This window comes from Oncorhynchus gorbuscha, linkage group LG24 (genome assembly GCF_021184085.1).
Source record: "Oncorhynchus gorbuscha isolate QuinsamMale2020 ecotype Even-year linkage group LG24, OgorEven_v1.0, whole genome shotgun sequence".
Lineage (NCBI taxonomy): Eukaryota > Metazoa > Chordata > Actinopteri > Salmoniformes > Salmonidae > Oncorhynchus > Oncorhynchus gorbuscha.
In genome coordinates, this window is record NC_060196.1 from 15,515,147 (window position 1) to 15,539,989 (window position 24,843).

Here is a 24,843-nt window from a genome sequence, read left to right on the forward strand (position 1 = left end):
ATCCCACATGTTGGGCTTTGTAGCACACGAACAATTCTAGTACCCCCTCCCTCCATATGTTACCACCAACCTTCTACAATTCACCCCCCCCCCCCCTGACAGACTCAATTTCAGCATTTGGGATTTGCACAGAAGCACCGTCCACCCATAGAAACAAACACACATCCACCCGCCCCCTCCATTCTACCCTTCAACAGTGACCGAATAGAGAGGATGCTTGGGTCGTCTTGAGTAGACAAGACAACCGGAGACATCTCCTTCACCAATTTCTCTCTCTAGTAACCAAGCTGACAGTGGCCAACATCACCAACATCACAGAGAGAGAGAGAGAAAGAGAGAGACATCTATCTCAGCCTACCAAAAACCAGAGACAAGAACGCCCCTGGAGGGTGGAGAGAGAAAGCGTCATTACAAGAGATAAGACCAATTCTTAGAATTCGGCTGATTTCTCAGCCGTCTGTGGATTCTCACTGATGAACCTAGCTGGTATGTGATAGCTGTCGTGCTGCTAAAGCTAGCTGTCGTGCTGCTAAAGCTAGCTGTCGTGCTGCTAAAGCTAGCTGTCGTGCTGCTAAAGCTAGCTGTCGTGTTGCTAAAGCTAGCTGTCGTGTTGCTAAAGCTAGCTGCTTATGTGACTGGGATCTTGCTGGTGTCGTAGAAGTGTTGTGTAACTCTGTCTTCTCAGTGGGATGTCTCATTGACGTCTCACTGTCCAGATGTCTCAGGGATGTCTTGTGGGGGATGCCTCAGCAGTAATAAGTAGCGACATCCGATGTATGGAGTCGTGGGAGTCTGTGTTGTTAGATGTGGTATGGAGGTACACGGTGTCGGAACCAGGATGTAAGAAGTAGCGGTGGTCGGGTGGAACTCTACTCTGCTACTCGTTGGGGATGCTCTGCAGGTAGGAGAGGATGTGCTGGATCTTGACCAGGCGTTCGCGCAGCGTGGTCATGGAAAGCACCGACAGCTGGTAGCGAGGGTCGATGGGCAGCACGGCCAGCAGCCACCAGCAGCAAGCCGGACCGTTGGGTGTCGCCTGGAAGAGAGGAGGAAAGGAAAATCACTGACCAGAAGCATGATATCACTCATCCAAAACAATGGACAGACAACAGCTTGTTGGCGATTGTTTTTTGGTGTTGCTGGGCCACCAACAAAATCAAAAGGCTTTAAGGGGTCACAGAACAAACAAATGTGATTGCATAGATCTAAACACCATCGTGACATCTGAAAGACTAGGTGGAATAATTGCCATATTGGATACTCCTATCCAATCATAATGAACTTGAGAGTAGAGGCTCGCGAGTCAGCCGCAGTTCAGTACATGCCTTACATCAGACAGATACAATGGAGACACTTTAGATTTACAAGATGTAGCAGCTCATTTAGAGAGTCGGCATCTTAAATAGGCTGCTCTATAACTGAGCCAAGAATCTCAGAAAATGACTGATGTGGTGAATTAGCTTGCATCTTAAGCAGCCTGAACCTAATCTGCCATGTATTGGATGTTGATGTGTCAGAGTTACATGTTGTTTATTATAAACTGGGTGGTTCGAGCCCTGAATGCTGATTGGCTGAAAGCCGTGGTATATTAATATAATAATAATAATAATAATAATAATAATAATATATGCCATTTAGCAGACGCTTTTATCCAAAGCGACTTACAGTCATGTGTGCATACATTCTACGTATGGGTGGTCCCGGGGATCGAACCCACTACCCTGGCGTTACAAGCGCCATGCTCTACCAACTGAGCTACACCATATAACACAGGTATGACAAACCATTTCTTAATAGAAACACACACACCCGCGCATCGGAAATGTAATCTATTCTTAACTATGGTTCATCCCCAGACACTCATCATTAATCCTAGTATCTCCATATATAGCCAGGGTCCAGCCACACATTATCCCAATTATATAACTGTACCATTCCAAATGTTCCATGACAAATGCTATGCCTCCATTGGATATTGCGCCTCCAATTGTATATCTGTGTGAGTCTGTGACGTAAGTGTAGAGGATAAGGGGTTGACACCTTCCTCCAGAGGATTAGTTAAGAATTACCCACAATGATCTATTCTAGATCAGTGGAGAAACCATAGAAAGAGATTCTGTTTCTATGGGAGCGACACTCCACACCATTCTCTAACACGGCATTAACGGAGGAGCTACTTCCTGTTTTGTAAACCTGGGTCGAAATTAATTTAAGGACCAAATGGAAGAAAGCCTGAAACAGGTAGGGACTAACTGAACTTGTCCAATAAGAAACAATCACGTTCATACTCTGTTGCAAAACATTTTGCTATAATGAGCCCTAAAGGAGAGGGGGAACACTATATGATGGGATGCGGTTTGTGTCTTAGCTCATACCTGGATGTCGGGCTCTCTCTCGGGCATGGCGCCAAAGTGCTGAAGGATCTGGTTGCGGAAGCGGTTCTTGAGGTTCTGGAACCAGGTGCGCGCTTGTTCGTAAACGACGTCGTGCAGCTGCTGCAGCTGTGTCAGCTCCTCGTCGTCGCTCACCTGTCAATCAATCAATCAACTAATTTTAACCATACAAGAGGGACATTAGGTTTGAAAGCATAGATTGCATTGTAGGATTCACCAAAACACCACACGAACCATAATCCATGGACAAATGGCCTCTGATAAACTAAAATACTATTTTGTTTTTACAGGAGGCCTTTTAGGGTGAATGATGAAATGAAAAGTGGATTATTTAAATTAAAACATTAGACTAATTCAAGCTGTGCTAAAATTGTGAGTGGGAATTATTATCAAGATATTCACACCTATGGAAAATGGATTTCAATATCATTTTATCTCTATTTGTGTTTTTTATTGTATAATAGAGGATTATTTTGTGATCCTTTCTTTATAAAAAAATTCCATCGTTTAAAAAAAAAAATCCAAACCAGTATTTTCAGGTAAGAGAACATGGGTTCTTACCCTGGTATCCTCCAGGTACTTGATGTCGGCGATGCAGTACCCGTCCTTTATCCCGCGGGTCAGCACCCGGAACCTCTTCCCTCCGATGGTGTCCACCACGGAACGCCCGTCTGGGAGGAAGTGGACGCTCCGGATGATCAGCATGCAGCCGTACTCCACAAATCTGAAACGGGAATATTCTGAACTTTACTTTGTTGTAATCATATAGTCATTTTGAGGTGATTTGCCAATGGTCTATATTGGTCTATCGATATTGCGAAAATAAAGTTGCATACATAATTACACATAATTACACGCTTTTGTACAAAGCGACTTAATCATGCCTGCATACATTTTACGTAAGGGTGGTCCCAGGGATCGAACCAACTATCCTGGCATTGCAAGCGCCACGCTCCACCAACTGAGCTGAAGAGGACCACAAATATATTGCACATGGTCGCTGCATAGTCAAATCAGACAGCCAATCAAAGCATTGTGAAAAGGTACTGGCTCCTTGAAAGCAGTCGATTGCAGTGATTTGTCAATGGCCTACTTCGTTTAAGTGAACTTACACAGAGCCGTTGCATAGTCAAGTCAAACGTCGGCATTCAACTCATTTGAGAGAAGGTACAGTAGCCCAAGGCATCTTGAAACACAGAAATATTAGCATATGGACATGCTTAAATCTCATTCAAATGTTTTGAATGGTCTTTTTCCATCAGGAGGAGGCTTCAAGGTTGGATTTGATTCAGTCAAAATCCTATTAGCTAGTATTTTCATAATTCTGCAGGCCCCGCCCCATCCCTCTCGCCTTTTAACTGTTGTCCAGGGTGAGGTGACAGAAGGTGACGCATTAGTGCGCATCAGAATGGTGTGTGTGTGTGTGTCAATGTGTGGGTGCGATTGCCTACGTCAGCAGGTGCTTGTATGGGGCGCCACCGTTCCTACCCTTTCTGAGCGTCGTTGATGCACATCCCAAACTGCCGCGTGCCGGTCTCCATGCAGCGGCGGATCATGAGGCGGTAGCGCGGTCGAAGACGTGCAGGGGGCACGGCACGGTCGGGTAGGCCATGGTGCACACAAAGATGGGGACATTCTTCGTCAGGCTGTGGAGGGAGAGAGAGAGTGTTCGATGATGCTGAGTCTCTCTCACAAGTCAAAGTGATTCAAGTGTGACGTGCATTCCAAAGACGAGGTAAAAAAATCTATATAAACAGAATTCCATCTAACAGTCAGTGCTAACATTAGGTGAACCTGTCTGCTGTGTGTGTTTTGCATGATCACTTCTGCATTCATTTATTTACTTTTTAAAGTTGGACAACCTGGGAGAAAGAGAGAAAAGGGTTCAGAGAGAAGCCGCAGGACATAGCAATACAATTACCAGAATGGACATTCTAGGTTAATTCTATGTCAGAATTCCATGTAAGGAGCACAACTCACTCTGCGAGCTCTTTGGTCTCCTCCAGGTGAGTCTTCTGCCGTTCCGACTGCTCCTCAGACAGGTACTGCTTTATCACTCGGTCCAGCACACTGGTGACTGTGTACTTCCTGGCTGCTAGGTACTGGGGAAGGGGGGGGGAAAGAGAGAGAGCGAGAGAGGAGGAAGGAAGATTAAGGTTAAGCTTCCTTTTTGAGGACATGCCCTTTAAGAAGAGGTCTTCCCCAAGTTAATTGTCTTAGGGACTGTCCCAAATGGCACCATGTTCCCTATTTCATGCACTACTTTTGACCAGGGCCAATCAAAAGTAGTGCCCCATATAGGGAACAGGATGCCATTTGAGACGTAACCTTAGTGAAACTAAGGACTCCCTTCCAGTTCTAAGAAAAGCAGGCGCTGAGTGGTCGTTGGTGGTGGTTTCCTCTTACCTCTTTGAGGCTCTCCTTGCAGAGGGGGCACTGGGGTGTGTGGTCCAGACAGCGCTCCAGGCAGTTTTTACAGAAGGTGTGACCGCACGGCGTGGTCACCGGTTCGTAGAACAATCTAATGCAGAGGGAACACTCCAGGTCGTTGGGGTCCAGTAGGTCCTTGGGTACGACTCTGTGAGGGCGCGCTGAGGCTCTCTGGCTCGAAACACCACAGGCCCCTACAGAGGAAACAGCAGGAGAACGTCAAGCACTTCACACACCCAAAGTACGCATGCAAACACAGACACAGCAAAGGTACCTGGCAGTGGCTAATGGGACCGCTGCTAATTGACACTGTGGCGGTTCCGGCCATGCCACTGATATACACGGCGTGCATATTTTAGTTGCTATATCCCAGGAAGAATCCAATTTAAAAACAATGTAAAGAGCCAGCACTCAAGCTAAACCAGGGTTCCCCAACAGGCGGCCAGCAGGCTGAATTTGGCCCGTGGGTGGTTTTATTTCGCCCCCCAAAGTTATCTGATCATATACAAATGGAAGCAAGGTTTGAAATGATCATGTTTCAGTCAGACATTATATCTGTTCGGGCTTCTTGAGGTCAATATGCAGTCTACAAATTATTAGTAATTATGTTCCGTTCCCCAGACCATCTGCTAAAGGAAAAAACTGCCCGCGGTTGAATATCCCTGAGCTTAACTATTCCCTTTCTAATTACGACATGCTAGCAGCGGTCTTGATTCCCACCTCCTTGTTTCTTATGCTTGCTCCCGTGGCTGTAGACGACGTGGGGTCCGCCCTCGGAGGCCGACAGCTTCCTCTTCAGCAGCACGCCTTTCTCCTGGTCCCCCAGCTGGGGTGCAGAGCAGACACGTTTCAGACCCTCATCCAAGCTGCCCAGACCCAGGCCCGGCCCGTGGGCTCGCATCGAGTGACCGCGGCTGAGGCCCGAACGCTCCAGGCTCCCGGAGCGACCCGGCTTCTGGACGGAAAGAGAGGAGGGGGGAAGAGAAGTGTGAGAAAGAAAGAGAGAGAATTTAAAAAGTTAAAAGGAGTGTTCGACATTGTTGATGCATTTTAAAATGAACAAAACACCAAATATCAAATCAACAAATATCAAAACATAATTGACTTTGGGAACTTTTAAGACCGCCCTAGTGATTCAGGGCTGTATCAAGCGCGCCAGTTAGCGTACCTCGTGTTGTGCGGCGGGGCTGGGGTCTGCCAAGGAAGTGCGAGCCTGGACTTGGTGCAGGGCAGGGTGTTTGGCTTCGGCCTGATGCTGTTGGGCCCTGGCCTGGGCGTCCGCCACCACAGTTTTACTACGCAGGCGAGGCGATGTGCTCTGCGCCGTCTCCCTCAGGCCCACCTTCACGTTCTCGCCGGCCGGAGACAGCAGGTCGCACAGTATCTGCGGAACACATTGCGTTAGCCATCGGAGCAGTGCAACTGGATAGAGAAATCGGACAAATATGGAGGAATCGGAGCCTAAGATCACAAGGAGCTTTTAACACGATTCACATCAACAGCGTATAAAGAAAATCCCCCCAAAATAGTGGATTAGAAGCCAAGTTCAAGAAGAAGGTAATAATACAATAATAATATAACAAAGTAACACAACATCCTGAGATATTCACACGGACACTACACAGTACAGAGCAGGGGGACACAGGACGTGAGGCAAGGGTCATTCTCTATCTAGAAATGCCCTCTCCAGTCAGACAGAGATGTAGTTAGAGGCTAAGTTTAAGGTCTTGAAGCCGGGGGGGGGGCTAGGCTAGGCTATGCCAAGCATGTGTCCCCCCGACTAGCCCGCAATGCAGTAAAGTGGCTGGCCAAGACTGGGAGTGACCACTGGCACCAACGTGGGTTTAGACGTAGGAAAAAAAAACTACTTGTCCAGACAATGTGGAAATTCTTCCTTTGGCTTCACAATAACATGATTGACATCAAAAACAAACAAAAAAAGGTTAAATTTGCACTCTGTCACTCTACCTCTACCCAATCCCTCTCGTCATATATATATATATATATATATATCAATGTTATTCTCCTCCTCTTCTGTGTTCCACCTGTGTTCTTTCATTCTCTCAGTCCATTACATGTTATTAGATGCTGACGAACCCCCGGGCCCCGTTCCAATCGCTTTAAAATCTATCTAATCCTCATCCATTCCCCCGTTACTCCCAGACACACAAAACGGCCAACTTTTGTATCTGCTAACCTGGGGAACCATCCAGGATCACAAGAAGGGGAATTTGTGTTTACATCAGCATATAAAAAGGAGATGTATTAAGCCCCATTTTGTTTAACACCTCATGAGATAGGCTACTCCCCGTATTAGAGGAGTTAAAGAAAACACAAAAAAACACACCTTTTGCTTAGGCACACAGGCACAAACACCACACAGACAATCCCACATAGCTCTTTTCAATCACACCGTGAGAGCAGGTTTCAGACAATCTTGAGGGGAAAGAGAAGCCATTTGCATTCAACAACTCAGCCAGACAAAGCTCTTCCTCAAGAGGGAAACAACAAGGACGCAAATCCGCACGTCAACAACACGATCAAAGTTACACAGGCCTACTTAATCACTCCACCAGGGTCCCCCCCCTCCACCTGACACTCCACCAGGCCCCCCTCCACCTGACACTCCACCAGGGCCCCCCCTCCACCTGACACTCCACCAGGGCCCCCCTGACACTCCACCAGGGTCCCCCCCTCCACCTGACACTCCAGCAGGGCCCCCCTCCACCAGGGCCCCCTGACACTCCACCAGGGCCCCCCTCCACTCCACCAGGGCCCCCCTGACACTCCACCAGGGCCCCCCTGACACCTGACACTCCACCAGGGCCCCCCTCCACCTGACACTCCACCAGGGCCCCCCTGACACTCCACCAGGGTCGCCCCCTGACATTTCACATCGGAAACCCCCGTCAGTGATGGAGATCGGACAACGGTCCGCAGTGTCTCGGACTTACGTAACAGCACTTCATCTCAGTCCCAAGTTACACCCTATTCCCTACATAGCGCACGACGTAGGCCTCTGGTCAAAAGTAATGTCCTGTATAGGGAATAGGGTGCCATTTGGGATGAAGATGGCGGTTTATGTCATTACAGGAGGGCCGACTCACTTGAAAGTAAACTTGTGTCAGTTGATTACAGAAATTGCATGAAAACCACAGCTCCAAAAACATGGGAGTCTAAGTCGGGATGTGGTGATGTGGTAACGCTTTATTTTAACTGAGACGCCACGTTAATTAGTGAATATATTATCATGAATTACTACCCAAGACTTAACTTCTTCGTCATGGCGCTTCAATTGTAACAAATTACGTAAAGTCCCAACTGTTAACAAGTACTTTTTTAGCACATACCAAACAGATACAAGTGGTAATAGGAGAATAAATTGTAACCAAACAGAGAAGCAAAGCGACGGATAGGCCTAACTATGCCCATCCCGACTCTTTTTCAACAGGGTGTCCACAAAAAACACGCTTTACTGCCCTCTGAACCTTAACTAAGTCATCATGGAAGCAAAACTCACAGTGCATATCATAGTCACTACATTTTCCGTCACCGGCAAAAACAGACGCTTCTCTATAAATAATGTGATTTTGTTATTAAGGCCGCTGTCAGCCCGGTATGTTCCATCTCTCACGCAATCCAAGCCTAAGGGCTTGATTCCATTAGGCCCATGCTACGGGTAATAACCTCGCTAGCCGATGCAAGGCCATCAGCAAAGGAAGGCACACAGTGTTCCTTTTCATGGATGGTAAGCAAATCTGTACCCGGGAAACGCATGGCTTCAGTAAGACAAAAGGGGGTACTCAGAGAGCAAATGGCTTCTTATGAAACCAACTATGGCGCTAAGGGGTCTAAACTTCAAACGCTCCTAGAGATAAACATTTTTTTAAATATATATTTATTCTAGTTTATAAACTTAGGCACTGCCATTTGTGATAGGGGGGTCTATCATTGATACACATAGAAGTTTGGCTCAACAGAGCAAACTCTTCACAAAGAAAAGAAAGACATTGAGAAGATACAATATCTCCTTTCACTCATGGCAAGTCCCAAAGCTTCCAGGAAGAGTAAGGGGACTTAACCATCATTGCCAAAGAAAATTAGTTCAACAACAACATCACTCTCCCTGCCAACTCCTTCTCTCACCATTTCCACCTCTCGTTTTGCCAGGGTGAAGTCCTCGTCCAGGGCCAGACAGTGGAGGAAAACCTGCAGCGAGTCGTCCACCTGGCCCATGTCCTGGAGCACCTTGGCCTTCCAGTAGAAACCCTGGGAGAGAGGGAGAGAGGGACGGGGTTATAATGAGTGTAAGACTTCAAAGTGGAGACTCTGGGAGATAGGTTATGTCGCTGCATTTCAACTGGACAATACTGTAATTGAACGACAGCCAGAGGGTGAACCACTAGAGAGAATGGTAGAGAGAGAGAGAGAGAGAGAGAGAGAGAGAGAGAGAGAGAGAGAGACGAGAGAGACGAGAGAGAGACGAGAGAGAGACGAGAGAGAGACGAGAGAGAGACGAGAGAAAGAGAGACGAGAGAAAGACGAGAGAAAGAGAGACGAGAGAGAGACGAGAGAGAGACGAGAGAGAGACGAGAGAGAGAGAGAGAGAGACGAGAGAGAGAGACGAGAGAGAGAGAGACGAGAGAGAGAGAGACGAGAGAGAGAGACGAGAGAGAGAGACGAGAGAGAGAGAGACGAGAGAGAATTTGGTATTTTACTAGGATCCCCATTAGCTGTTGCAAAAGCAGCAGCTACTCTTCCTTGGGTCCACACAAAACACTAAACATGACATAATAAAGAACATTATAGACAAGAACAGCTTAAGGACAGAACTACGTCAATTTTTTTTTTTTAATCAAAAAGGCACATCTCAATACACATATCAATACACACACACAAACTATCCAGGTCAAATCGGGGAGAGGCTTTGTGCCGTGAGGTGTTGCTTTATCTGTTTAAAAAAAAAAAAGTTTGCTGTTCATTTGAGCATTATGAGATGGAACGGAGTTCCATGCAATAATGGGGTTCAATATAATACTGTACGCTTTCTTGAATTTGTTCTGGTTGCATGTCTGGTGGGGTAAGTGTGTGTGTCCGAGCTGTGTGTAATTTGACTGTGCAAACAATTTGGGATTTTCAACACATTCATTTTTCTTATAAAAAGAAGTGATGCAGTCAGTCTCTCCTCAACTCTTAGCCAAGAGAGACTGGCAGCATAGTGTTTATATCATCCCTCTGATGACAATGAAGAGCCAGACGTGCCGTTCTGTTCTGGGCCAGCTGCAGCTTAACTAGGTCTTTCCTTGCAGCACTCGACCACACGACTAGACAATGATCACGATAAGATAAAACTAGAGCCTGAAGGACTTGCTTTTTGAAATGTGGGGTCAAAAAAGCAGAGCATCTTTTTATTACAGACAGACCTTTCCCCATCTTTACAACCATTAAATCTATATGCTTTGACCATGACAGTTCACAATCTAAGGTAACACCAAGTAACTTAGTCTCCTCAACTCGTTCAACAGCCACACCATTCATTACCAGATTCAGCTGAGGTCTAGACCTTAGGGAAAGATTTGTACCGAATACAATGCTCTTACTTTTAGAGATGTTCAGGACCAGTTTATTACTGGCCACCCATTCCAAAACAGACTGCAACTCTTTGTTAAGGGTTTCAGTGACTTCGCTAGCTGTGGTTGCTGTTGTGTATATGGTGGAATCATCAACATACATGGACACATAGGCTTTGTTTAATGCCAGTGGCAGGTCATTGGTAAAAATAGAAAAGAGTAGAGGGCCTAGAGAGCTGCCCTACGGTACACCACACTTCACATATTTGACATTAGAGAAGCTTCCATTAAAGAAAACCCTTTGAGTTCTATAGAGAGATAGCTCTGAATCCATGATATGGGAGGTTGAAAAGCCATAACGCATCAGTTTGGTCAATAATATCAAAAGCCGCACTGAAATCTAACAGTACAGCTCCCACAATCTTCTTATTATCAATTTCTTTCAACCAGTCATCAGTCAATTGTGTCAGTGCAGTACATGTTGAGTAACCTTCTCTATAAGCATGCTGAAAGTCTGTTGTTAATTAAAAAAAAAACATTTGGTAATTTTCCCCCAACAGATTTCTAAGCGTTGTGCTGCTGCCATGCTATGTTGTCGTCTTAGGTCTCTATTTATATAGTGTTGTCTCTCTTTTCATGATGTGTTTTGTCCTATATATATATTTTTTTTTAAATCCCAGCCCCCATCCCCGCATGAGGTCTTTTGGTAGGCCATCATTGTAAATAAGAATTTGTTCTTAACTGACTTGCCTAGTTTAATAAAGGTTAAATAAATAAAATTAATTAATTAATAAGTAAAAAGCTGACAGCATAGAACCAGTAAAGGCCACTTGAGTAGGAGAATTACTCCAGGCCTGAAGACAAATATTTTCCTCTAGGCTCATATTAAAGATATGACAATAACAATCAATTTCCCACCTCACCCACACTAACTTTACAAAATTCGAACTTACAATGCTTTTCTTTCATTATTTGTTTTTTTATGCATGAATACGGTGGCTCACTGTTGTTTGCATTTCCTGCCTAAGTGTGCCCACCTTACCAATAAAGTAATTATTAAAATAATTGGCAACATCAAATGGTTTTGTGATGAATAAGCCATCTGATTCAATAAAAGATAAGAGTTAGATTTGCCTTTCTGCCCATAATTTCATTTAAAGTACTCCAAAGTTTTTTTTCCATCATTCTTTATATCATTGATCTTGGCTTCATAACGGTTTCATTGTAGAGTTTAGTCATAATAATTGAGAATTTCAATAAGCATTTTTCTACCGCTGGCCATGCTTTCCACCTGGCTACTCCTACCCCGGTCAACAGCACTGCACCCCCAACAGCAACTCGCCCAAGCCTTCCCCATTTCTCCTTCTCCCAAATCCATTCAGCTGATGTTCTGAAAGAGCTGAAAAATCTGGACCCCTACAAATCAGCCGGGCTAGACAATCTGGACCCTTTCTTTCTAAAATTATCTGCCTAAATTGTTGCCACCCCTATTACTAGCCTTTTCAACCTCTCTTTCGTGTCGTCTGAGATTCCCAAAGATTGGAAAGCAGCTGCGGTCATCCCCCTCTTCAAAGGGGGGGACACTCTTGACCCAAACTGCTACAGACCTATATCTATCCTACCATGCCTTTCTAAGGTCTTCGAAAGCCAAGTCAACAAACAGATTACCGACCATTTCGAATCTCACCATACCTTCTCCACTATGCAATCTGGTTTCCGAGCTGGTCATGGGTGCACCTCAGCCACACTCAAGGTCCTAAACTATATCATAACCGCCATCGATAGAGGACAGTACTGTGCAGCCTTCTTCATTGACCTGGCCAAGGCTTTTGACTCTGTCAATCACTGCATCCTTGTCGGCAGACTAAATAGCCGTGGCTTCTCAAATGACTGCCTCGCCTGGTTCACCAACTACTTCTCAGATAGAGTTCAGTGTGTCAAATCAGAGGACTTGTTGTCCGGAACCTCTGGTAGTCTCTATGTGGGTGCCACAGGGTTCAATTCTCGGGCCGACTCTTTTGTCTGTATACATCAATGATGTCACTCTTTCTGCTGGTGATTCTCTAATCCACCTCTACGCAGACCACACCATTCTGTATACTTCTGGCCCTTCTTTGGACACTGTGTTAACTAACCTCCAGATGAGCTTCAATGCCATTACAACTCTCCTTCCGTGGCCTCCAACTGCTCTTAAATGCAAGTAAAACTACATGCATGCTCTTCAACCGATCGCTGCCCACACCTGCCCGCACGTCCAGCATCACTACTCTGGACGGTTCTGACTTAGAATATGTGGACAACTACAAATACCTAGGTGTCTGGTTAGACTGTAAACTCTCATTCCAGACTCACACTAAGCATCTCCAATCCAAAATTAAATCTAGAATTGGCTTCCTATTTCGCAACAAAGGATCCTTCCCTCATGCTTCCAAACATACCCTCGTAAAACTGACTATCCTACCGATCCTTGACTTTGGCGATGTCATTTACAAAATAGCCTCCAACTCTCTACTCAGCAAATTGGATGCAGTGTATCACAGTGCCATCCGTTTTGTCACCAAAGCCCCATATACTACCCACCACTGCGACCTGTATGCTCTCGTTGGCTGGCCCTCGCTTCATATTCATCGCCAAACCCACTGGCTTCAGGTCATCTATAAGTCTTTGCTAGGTAAAGCCCTGCCTTATCTCAGCTCACTGGTCACCAAAGCAGCACCCACCCGTAGCAAAATAAATAAACATTTTTATTCACAATTCATTCAGGGTCATCCGTAATCCTGGTAGAATCCACATTTATGTAGAAGTGTTCATAAACATATAATATTTTTATTTACAATAAAAGTCCTTCCAAAATGACACAATACACTATTTACCATTCATTTCTAATGGGCACAAAATAATCTGAAACACAACCAAAATGAACTGCAAATACATTTTGTAGAGTTTGTAGAGTCACAAGCTTGATGTCGTCATTTCGTGCTAGGAATATGGGATGAAATACTAAACTTTTGACTACTTTATTTATAAGAGTATTTATGGTAACGGTCTAAAGATTATTTGACCGTTACCATTTGAGAGAAAAAATATTGTTAAACAAAATCTCTTTCTCTGAGCAATTGTATTAATAGAAAATATTATAATTTCCCAATTTCTTTGAGCATACAATATAGCTAAGTATTTTTATTATTTATTTTAGTCATTATTGCTAATCTTTTTCAAGGAGGTAAATTTTAGACCCCACTGTATATTTCCACACTATGAGGTTGGAATAATACTGTCAAATTATGAAAATTATGATATTGCCCTTTGAGAGTAAGAGCGGTTTGAAAAGACCACCTGAAATTTCAGCCTTGGTGGAATGGAGTGTTGGCCTGCCTGGTGACATCACATGGTTGTAAATGAGTTAATAGACCTATAAGAAAGGAGAGTTCCAAACCTCTCTGCAAATAACAGCTAGTTATCAGAATTTCCCCTCCCCACTCAGACCACTCCCAGACAGTCTTAGCAAAATTCTCACTTGTGAAATTGCTGCTAAGAAACTATTTTTGATTATTTTTGCCCATTTTAATTGAAAACAGTGACAGTAAATGCTCTTAATTTTTAACCCAGGAATGATTTGGTATTAAAATAAAAACATCTGCATTGGACCCTTAAAATAGCTCAAGGTACAGTGAAAAGTGAAAAGAAAGTGTGACCAAATGTGTAACAAACAAACGCACAACTCCCAAATGTGAGGATCTGAACCCTCCATCAAAAAAAATTACGTAAAGGAAAAACAAATCAACATTTGATAACAGAAAAAAATTCCAACGGTATGGAAGGTTAAACAGTAATATTAGATAATTTACCAAGACTTAAAAATAGAATTAGAGGACATAGTGAACCATGCTGTTTATAGCGATAAGACATCCTAAAATATATCCTACCGGTTCGTATTCAGGATGGCTCTGCTAACACATTTAGACCTGACTGAGCCACTAATCAGCCTCCACTTTCCCTCCATGACGCATCACACAGTGTAAAAAGCGTGGAGGATATAACCGGAGCTATAGGCTTCTAGTTTCCTGTTTAAAAGTGCCACAGGGTGCCTGGTAAGTACTAAGGATAATGATAGTGCTGGGGAGCAGACAAGTGAATGAAGTAGGCCTCAGCAAACCTAAAACCTCCGATAACATTTGTTTTAATTTCCTAAATATATTTTTTTTCTACACTTGTGCCTACTGAACTCAACACACAGTTTGCCCCATTGATCCAGTAACCTACCTCTGCAGAGTGGGCAGAGCGAAGACAGAGTTCAGCGTCCTCCAGGGCCAATCGGTACTGCTGGAGCCCGGTGTAGGCCTTGACCCGTGACCACCGCACTGCCTCATCCCCAGGATCTGGGGAAAAAGGAGGGAAGGAAAGAGGAGGAGAGCAGTGACAAATTATTTGATTGAAAAAAAAAGAAAAGTTTTAAATTTCAGACAAAGCCCAATTTCTAAATATTTTTTGATCTGTCACCGAAGATGACCATAACTCTAGGGCGAAACATCCGTGTCATGAGAAAAGCATACATTCAACATAATAGCAAATTATGACAGAATGAAAGCTTAGGCTACATGCATAGAAGGATTCCATGTCAAACACATGACATGAAGACACATAGACATTAAAACCAGTAGATAGTGATAGCACATACAATGCATTCAGACTGAATTCAGACCCCTTCAATTTGTCCACATTTTGTTACGTTACAGCCTTATTCTAAAATGGATTATTTGTTTCCCCCCCTCAGCAATATACACAAAGTATAACAATGACAAAGCAAAAACAGGTTATGACATTTTTGTCATTTATAAAATCAAATGAAAAGTGGAAACATGGCATTTAAATAAGCATTCAGATCCTGCAGAAATGTTTTGGTACCCTTCCCCAGATCTGTCCCTTGACACAATCCTGTCTCGGAGCTCTACAGAAAATTCCTTTGACCTCATGGCTTGGTTTTTGCTCTGACATTCACTGTCAAATGTGGGACCTTATACAAAAAGTAAAGGTCGACCGATAATGATTTTTCAACGCCGATACTGATACCGATTTATTGGAGGACCAAAAAAAAGCTGATAGCGATTAATCAGCCATTTAAAAAATAATAATAATAATTTGCAATAATGACAATTACAACAATACTGAATGAACACTTATTTTAACTTAATATAATACATCAATAAAATCAATTTAGCCTCAAATAAATAATGAAACATGTTCAATTTGGTTTAAATAATGCAAAAGTAAAAGAAGTAGAAGTAAAAGTGCAATATGTGCCATGTAAAAAAGCTAACGTTTGAGTTCCTTGCTCAGAATATGTGAACATATGAAAGCTGGTGGTTCCTTTTAACATGAGTCTTCAATATTCCCAGGTAAGAAGTTTTAGGTTGTAGTTATTGTAGGAATTATATAACTATTTCTCTCTATACCATTTGTATTTCATTAACCTTTGACTATTGGATGTTCTTATAGGCACTTTAGTATTGCCAGTGTAACCGTATAGCTCCCGTTCCTCTCCTCGCTCCACCCTGGGCTCGAACAAGGAACACAACGACAACAGCCACCCTCAAAGCAGCGTTACCCATGCAGAGCAAGGGGAACAACCACTCCAAGTCTCAGAGCGAGAGACGTTTGAAACGCTATTAGCGCACCCTGCTAACTAGCGAGCCATTTCACATCGGTTACACAAGCCTAATCTCGGGAGTTGATAGGCTTGAAATAATAAACAGCGCAATGCTTGACGCATAACGAAGAGCTGCTGGCAAAATGCACAAAAGTGCTGTTTGAATGAATGCTTACAAGCCTGCTGCTGCCTACCACTGCTCAGTCAGACTTCTCTATCAAATCATAGACTTAGTTATAACATAATAACACACAGGAATACGAGCCTAGGTCATTAATATGGTCGAATCCGGAACCTATCATCTCGAAAACAAGATGTTTATTCTTTCAGTGAAATATGGAACCGTTACGTATTTTATCTACGGGGTGGCAGCCATTAGTCTAAATATTCCTGTTACATTGCACAACCTTCAATGTTATGTCATAATTACGTAAAATTCTGGCAAATTAGGTGGCCCAAACTGTTGCATATACACTGACTCTGCGTGCAATGAACTCAAGAGAAGTGACACAATTTCACCTGGTTAATATTGCCTGCTAACCTGGATTTCTTTTAGCTAAATATGGCAGGTTTAAAAATATATACTGCTGTGTATCGATTTTAAGAAAGGCATTGATGTTCATGGTTAGGTACACATTGTAGCAACGATACGCACCAGATCAATTATATGCAACGCAGGACACGCTAGATAAACTAGTAATATCATCAACCACGTGTAGTTAACTAGTTATTATGATTGATTGTTTTTTATAGGATAAGTTTAATGCTAGTGCTAATGAGAGGCAGGTGGTTAGAGCGTTAGACTAGTTAACTGTAAGGTTGCAAGATTGAATCCCCGAGCTGACAAGGTGAAAATCTGTCGTTCTGCCCCTGAACGAGGCAGTTAACCCACCGTTCCTAGGCTGTAGTTGAAACTGACTTGCCTAGTTAAATAAAGATTAAATAAATTAGTTTAAAAAATAAAAACAAAAAGGTTTTTTTCCTTTTTTTAAATCGGCCAAATCGGTGTCCAAAAATACCGATTTCTGATTGTTATGAAAACTTGAAATCGGCCATTCCGATTAATCGGTCGACCTCTAATAGAAAGTTCTGTGCTTTTCCAAATCACGTGAGCTCAATTTCGAGTCTCAAAGCAAAGGGTCTGAATAGTTATGTAAATAAGGTATTTCTGTTTTTTATTTTCAATAAATGAGCAAAAATGTCTAAAAACATGTTGTTTTCACTTTGTGATTATGGGGTATTGTGTGTTGATTGAATCCATTTTAGAATAAGGCTGTAACGTAACAAAATGTGCAAAAAGTGAAGAGGTCTGAATACTTTCCGAAATAACTGTACGTCATCCACATATTTGTACGGAAAACTCATGATGGCGCATGAAGTATGAAATATGTATTTGAATTTGAAGCTCCCCATATTGCTGAATGGAGCTGAATGGCAACAAAAAATGTCTTAGGATCATGGTCAAAGTGGCCGTGACTAGCAAAGGATGATGGTCGATGTAGTCATTTTCATCCTACCTGAGAGAGACAACCCAACGCTGCTAGATGACGTCGGCATCAATACCGGATACCACGTGAATACCACGTGCATCAGGGTGCAATCACTATTTAATTAAATATCTTGATTGGTAGCAAACTTTTGATTTGAAGAGTTAAACTTAATTTACATAGGCATTCTAGTGCAGACCAGGGTTTTTGGCACCACTAGGTTGCAGTAGCCAACCAGCAGAGCTCGTGACTTCCCACTCCAGACCGCACACTGGGGGCCTGTGAAGACCGTGACACAGTAGTCCTAGTTAATGGTCCAAGGCATGAAATTGATCCGGAAGGTCTTAAATCAGTCCGGAATTGGCGGCAGAGAGAAGCATCCTGCAATTCTATAAATGGGAGAAACTTCTGAAGTGTGAAAGCTAATTTCATGCAATTCTAAGCATTTTGCCATGGCTATTTCTATGTTCTTATGCTCAAAAAGTATTATTTTTTAAATCAACAGGGACCCCCAATCAGGGCCCCTGGGCATATACACTACGTAGCCTGTCAGTAATCCAGCCATGCCAAAAATACTTCTAAATTCAACGTTTTGGAAATTTCCACCGTAGCATTTATTTGGTGATTTCTAATTCTCAAAGAATACATTATAAAACAAGTATGTAGGTCAATTATATATTCTACATATTTTGTGTGGGTTTAGTCATTTAAATTTACACTGAAAGCGTTTTTACATCCTGAAGATTGTTTTAGAATACAAATATGTTTTTTTTTTTTATATATATATACTGTTTATATATATAAATATAAATCATTTTTATTTTTGTTGTTGTTGTTGTATGGAGGCTAAATGAATACAGGGAAAACACTGTAGACCAGGTTAAGCTTCCCAGCTTTCAGCTGAGGTCATAGACTAGGCCTATTTGGCCGTCTATGATGAATGTTCAAAATCATGTGCGTCGCTGGCAAGAAAAGAGACACACATTGTGGCATCTTGTTTTGCGATTTGTGGTCCAAGATGGGCCTCTGTGATTCTGAGCCTGTGGCTAGAGGTGACATGTCTACAAAACGCACAAGGGTTGCATCTCCATAGCTCAAAGTGGCTTCCTCTCCCGGTCTCCTTTCCTTCACCCACCCTGTCTCCTGTCCAGCAAGACCCCTTGATAGGAGACACTGTCTGGTTTGCTTTAACCTAACATGCCTTTGTAGATCAGTACAGATGAAGGACAAGGTCAAGAAAACTAAGCCCCTTTAGACTATTGAGATGCACCCCGGTGTGTTTTCCGTTGTATTGGGGAAAAGACAGATAACGACTGTGATTCACTTCACTAGAAGGGGGATTACTCCATATTAGCTTATGTGCTTCAGGCTTGGCTAGCTCACCAAGTCTCAGACAGATACAGTGATGTCATAGCGGTGGCACCTCTTGTCTGGTTCTTGCTGCTCTGTGGTGGTGACCGACTGTGCCACCAGCGTTGGCACTGCAACTGTGTCACACGTCTAGGCCCCAAAACCAAAGTCACCTCAGCGAAGTCCTTCGCTAACCCAAAATGCCAAACTGGCTATGGGCTCTTACATTTGCTACCGTGTCTCACAGTTGCCAACATTTCCACATTAAACCATGTTGAAAGACAAGGGCACAACTTTCCACCTCTAGACCAAACAATGCTTTTTGTGCTCATTTAAACCCAAATCAAAGAAATCAGCTTTAGGCTACACTTATATTCAATAAGTGCTCAAATATGCATGTATTATTAAGTGAGATCAGTTTAACGTCAAGAGAGAGGGGAGCCTGTGCAGTTTGAGGAGTTATCTTCACAGAGGTGCAAGGGTCTTGGAGGTGACCTTATAATATGGCCGAGGCTATGAATAAGGAGTTTTCGCACCCCGCCCCACTGGGAACGTATTTCTCAAATCTAAAAATGCAAATCCCGTTCTGCACGTGTTATTTTACACACACATTCGCGGTTATCTCCTTACCTACACCTCAACCAATTTGATCCGACATTATGATGAGGATGTAGGCTATGTCTCTGCCTACTATTTCTGGACAGCTGCGATTTGAACAAACCTTCCAAAAATACATATGAAGGCTACATTACAACCTTCTCATTCGGTTGTCATGGATATTAGCGTAGCACAAGCAAGACGGAGTCGACACATTGCATTGGGGGGAAAACAATTAGCGTTGTGTGTGATGGTGTCATCTTTTTAAGTTTTGCTGCCATATAGCCTGTAGTCTGCTTCCTGTTGAGCCAATGTGTGTAACGACTGCCTGTCTGTGTCTTGCTTGTTTGATATGCTGTGCAGGCTCTAGGTTCTGTTGTGCTTATGTTTACAATAGTATATATTGATTTTTGTTGTCGTTGTTGGTTTTTACAGTCCAAGAACTATGTTTATTTATACTATTTTGTGTACAAGCGGCAGCGGAGTCACAGAGTGACTGAGCAGTAGCTGACAGGAAGTAGGCTAGCGGATCTTGCGTGAGCAGAAATCTTCTTATTTCTAGCAACAGCAAGTCAGGTTCCAGAAAATCCAGAAGTCCATTATAATACTACATCACAGCATGAACAACTTCGGGTTGACTCAGATATCTGTCACCTTTATGTTATACCTCCACACCCCCTCACTAAATGTATAAACATACACCAGTTTAGCATGGCTTAGAACGGATTACTTTATTACTCTTTAGCGTTTACTTATATATATATATATGCAAATAAATGTCTTCTGAAGAAACAGCTTCTGAATATTTTGGTCTAATTGTGAGGTCAACCACCATACAAGAGATTGTTACACATTTTTCTCTCAACGTTCTCGCTCTTATCATTCAAGAAGTATTTACTTGACACGCTAGGGCTACATTTAGCATGTCATTGTGTATGTTATTGTGCAAATCATACTACTCGATGTAATAACACGCATCTACAGTACATAGGTGCCATTAGAATTCCTGAGTAGGCCTTCACATTGGTTAGTATCTGTAACTGTTGACCTGATCGAATTCAGACTTATTTTCCAGGAATAAATTGCTTTCCGAGAAGCTGAACCATAAAACAAGGCCTATGGCTGTCAAGGCGAGATGTTGAGGTCGGTTTCGGTTCGATTGTTACAAAATAATGACGTTTTTTCATTTTGGTTTCAATTATTTTTTTATTTTTACATTAAATGCTCTATGCAACATAATGCTGAATGTTGAATGCTGTAACACAGAATAAAAATGAAAAGTCCCATGATGTTAGTGACTGCCCATTACTTATTAACCATCATTTACTCACATTTACTTTAATAATATATTTAAGTTGTTGTGTATATTGAATTTGTTTTATTTGATGACTTTATTACTTCATTCCAAGTCTTCATTTCATTTTCAGGTAGATACCTCGCGAAGCAACTGGTCTCTATCCCTCTCGATAGTGCATTCTTCTGTCTTCTCTTGTGTCTGCCCCCACACTAACCTAACATAACAGGCCTAAAAGGCTGCGTTTACACAGGAAGCCCAATTCTGATATTTTGTCCACTAATTGGTCTTTTGACCAATCACATCAGATCTTTTCACATTGAGAGCTTTTTCAGAGCTGCTCTGATTGGTCAAATAACAATTAGCGAAAGAAAATATCAGAATTGGGTTGCCTGTGTTAATGCAGCTGAAGAAACAATGGCTGGACAAGTAGGCGAGCAATGGATTATGGTAATTTGTTGTTAATTGTGATGTTTTCTGCACTAAACTATGTAAAATGTTGGCAACTCCCTACATTGCACAGTTTGGGCTTGATCTGATTTCTCTAAAGAAACAGCACTGAGCTCACAGAAGTTTTTTTTTAAACAAACAATGGAATTCAGATCATTTAACAGATGTCGGTCAATTAGTTGTTTAAAAAACGAAAAATAACTGAAATGTTGGTTAATCGCTCAGTATTACCCATAGGAGACAGAATGACAACTTTCAGGAATCTCTTAGGTATTTTTTTAAAAATATCACTAATTGTATGTCTGGTGTCATTAACCTCATCTAATTACTGAAGGAATCTAGACACAGCCTACAGCAATGACTGTAGACTTCCGTGCTGTCACTTCTTATTGCCTTTGCAATATTTGCATTGACACTCTCTCTGCATTTGGACTTTTTAGTGTCTTTATGTACCAGTAGAGATTTGGCAACACACAGGTATACATCCGTTTAAAATGCCACCACGTGAACTGCACCGCCATGCCTTGATTGGGCAGCACATTTAGTCTTTTTCGGACTTTGAGAGGGGACCAAACGTTATAACATGACTGTTTGGCAAACCCATCCCCCGCTACTTAGTTACAAAACGTTCCACTGTGTCACGACCTGCCTTATGAAACTCGCTGCTTGTGCGCATGCCCAATTTAAGAAATGTTGTAACAGGGTGGCACGAGGGTTACATCAGTGGCACAAAGGCTGCGTTCACGCAGGCAGCCCAATTCTCACGTTTTCCAATTATTTGGTCGTTTGACCAACCACATCTGATATTTTTCAGATCTAATCGGTCAAAAGATAATATTTGTGGGAAAAAAAATCAGAATTGCCTGTAAACGCTGCCAAAAAAGCTAGTCAAACACATGACAATAATGGTCAGTGGAACTCCCCTTCCCTACTCTTTAATAATAAATACCAGAAACAGTAACAGGGAATGACTAAAATAACTTTGTTTTCATGCTTTGACATATTTCCTAAATGTCTCATCATAGCGTACAAAAAAAATTGAAGTGATATCCACAAGCCTTTCCTCCCCCCACTCACCAGATTCAATCATATCTGTCGCTAGTGATACGGCCTCCTCGAAATGTTTCCTTCGAGACAGGTCTTCAATTTCACTAATAGCTCTAGACCTTTTCAGCTCCTCGGGAAACCACTTTTCCAAAAGTCCGAATAGAATCACATTCGTTTTAAGCTCCGTCGGCATGCCTCCTACCTCGCTACACAGCTTGCATTTGGAGAGCAGCTGATGTTGTAAACATCTTTTACAGTACGAATGTCCACAGCCGATAGTCACGGGCTCGCCTAGAAATCTGTGACAATTCGAGCAGTCAAAAACATCCTCCTCCCCGGCGTTATCCAAAATATGTAGCTTTCGTTCCGAAGGCGCCTCATCCTTTCCCAGCTTTCTCTTGAAGTTGCGCAGAATACAATCCACTAAAGTGCTCATCTGCTCCGGCCCTACAGAACCATATCTCAAGGCCATCGAGTAAACATCGATGGCTTCTTTGAGACGGTTTTCTGATGCCAGTGCATCAGCTTTTTGTAAAATAAGTGTGTGGTGGTCTACATTATCCTGCTCCTCGTCCCAGTCGTATTCTGGTTCGATGAAGAATCCTCTTCTTCCTTCGACGTCGTCCTCTCTGTCGGGGTGTTGGACCGACATTGTAGGCTAGATGATCGGCATACAATGTATGCCGGTTATTATAAATGTATTTAAAAACTGTGTTTAGCCATAGCTGTAGCCTACAATGTGTCTCTAGTTTATGTGCCAGTAGAGACTTGGCAACATACAGGTGTACACCCGTTTGTTACGTAAAAATGCGACCACGTGACCGGAATCACAGTTCCTTGATTGGCCAATGAGTCTCGATTATAAAACCTGAGTTTAGAAGTTTCATAACTACGAAAAGCATCTGACGAAGAGTGCGCAGACGCATAGTGTATGACATTGAGATTTTTTTTTAAATAATTTAAATATAAAAAGAGGCGCGAACAGCTTTTTTTCGCTGTGCTGTCACTAAATAATGAAGTGGCGTAAATTTCAGCTAAACCTTGGGAATGGCAAAGTAGTAGGGTGTGTGCTGTATAGATGGTTGTCCTTCTGGAAGGTTCTCCCATCTGCACAGAGGAACTCTGAAACTCTGACAGAGGGACCATCAGGTTCTTGGCCACCTCCCTGACCAAGGCCCTTTCCCCCGATTCCTCAGTTTGGCCTGGCGGATAGCTATAGGAAGAGTCTTTGGTTCCAAACTTCTTCCATTTAAGAATGATGGAGGCCACTGTGTTCTTGGGGACCTTCAATACTGCAGACATGTTTTGGTACCCTTCCCCAGATCTGTGCCTCAACGCAATCCTGACTCGGAGCTCAATTGACAATTCCTTCAACCTCAAGGCTTGGTTTTTGCTCTGGCATGCACCCTCAACTGCACCATTATATAGACAGGTGTGTGCCTTTCCAAATCATGTCCAATCAATTGAATTTACCAGTGGACTCCAATCAAGTTGTAGAAGCATCTCAATGATGATCAATGTAAACGGGATGCACCAGAGCTCAATTTCGAGTCTCACAGCAAAGGTTCTGAATACTTATGTAATAAGTTATTTCTGTTTTTTTATTTTTAATACATTTGCAAAAATGTATCTTAAATAGTCCTCCTCCTCACACTTAACCTGCTCTTGACCCCCCCCCCCCCTCTACCGACAGCTATGTTATTGAGGGAAAATGTACTTTCTATGCCTGTGAAATGTGGTTATCCCACTTAGCTATCTTAAGATGAATGCACTAACTGTAAACCGGTCTGAATAAGAGTGAGAAGATGTGCATGAAAACGATTCGTCTCTCGTTGAACAATAAAGACTTTATTGAAGAATCCCTACTCTTGACCAATCACCGATGATTCTTCGGCTCTGAACTTCGGGCTTGCCTCTAGAAAAAAAATGTGTGTGCCTGAACACTGAAAAAACGCTCACCAAAAACATCACAAAATCTTGCCATCCGAACTGTTTCGGATGAGACGCATGTGGACCGCTTTTGTGGAGCGAGATACCTTTTGGCAGGTATCGTACGTATCGTTAGGATCGTAAGAAAATCCATACGCAAATTGTTAGTATAGTAAAAAAAGCCATGCGTGAAACATGAACTTAAATGTGAAGATGCAAACACCAGGTTACGATGATGGACTAACATTTTAGGCCTGGACAAATCTTGTTGCAATTCTGACGTGCAATAATACCTTTTAGAGTTTTGGCAGTTTCATCTCACCAACAAAAAACCGTTCACCAAACAGCCTGTAAAGAGTGCTACCCTAACAAGCCTAACATAGTATAAAACCGGAAAGAGGTGTCCTGCACATTTTCAAGTTAAAAGTGTCCATTGTCTGTTACTCCTCAGTTTAGTTTACTTCACATTTAGGTTTCTAATGTAATGGATTTGTTTGCCACCGCAAGTCTAGATAGCACTAGATGCATTGTGACTACAACAGTGACGTTTGAGTTGTCTAGGTATATTTCTTTCTACAGCATGGGCATATCTCTGGGTGACGTGGACATCCCCATGCATGCACCTTATCAATTTATGACTATTTCAATA

General features: G+C 42.7%; 1 protein-coding gene across 1 annotated transcript; it reads right to left on the bottom strand.

Moving 5' to 3' along the window:
- Positions 1–99: 99 nt before the first annotated feature.
- LOC124012520 (LON peptidase N-terminal domain and RING finger protein 1-like) lies at positions 100–23,072 on the bottom strand. The gene is given in 12 exon segments (XM_046326240.1): positions 100–1,036; positions 2,376–2,528; positions 2,955–3,117; positions 3,882–3,966; positions 3,969–4,039; positions 4,374–4,495; positions 4,800–5,017; positions 5,544–5,778; positions 5,992–6,207; positions 8,970–9,092; positions 14,657–14,772; positions 22,296–23,072. Coding segments are annotated over 12 exon segments (2,283 nt in total). The 5' UTR covers positions 22,918–23,072; the 3' UTR covers positions 100–877.
- Between the last annotated feature and the right edge of the window lie 1,771 nt (positions 23,073–24,843).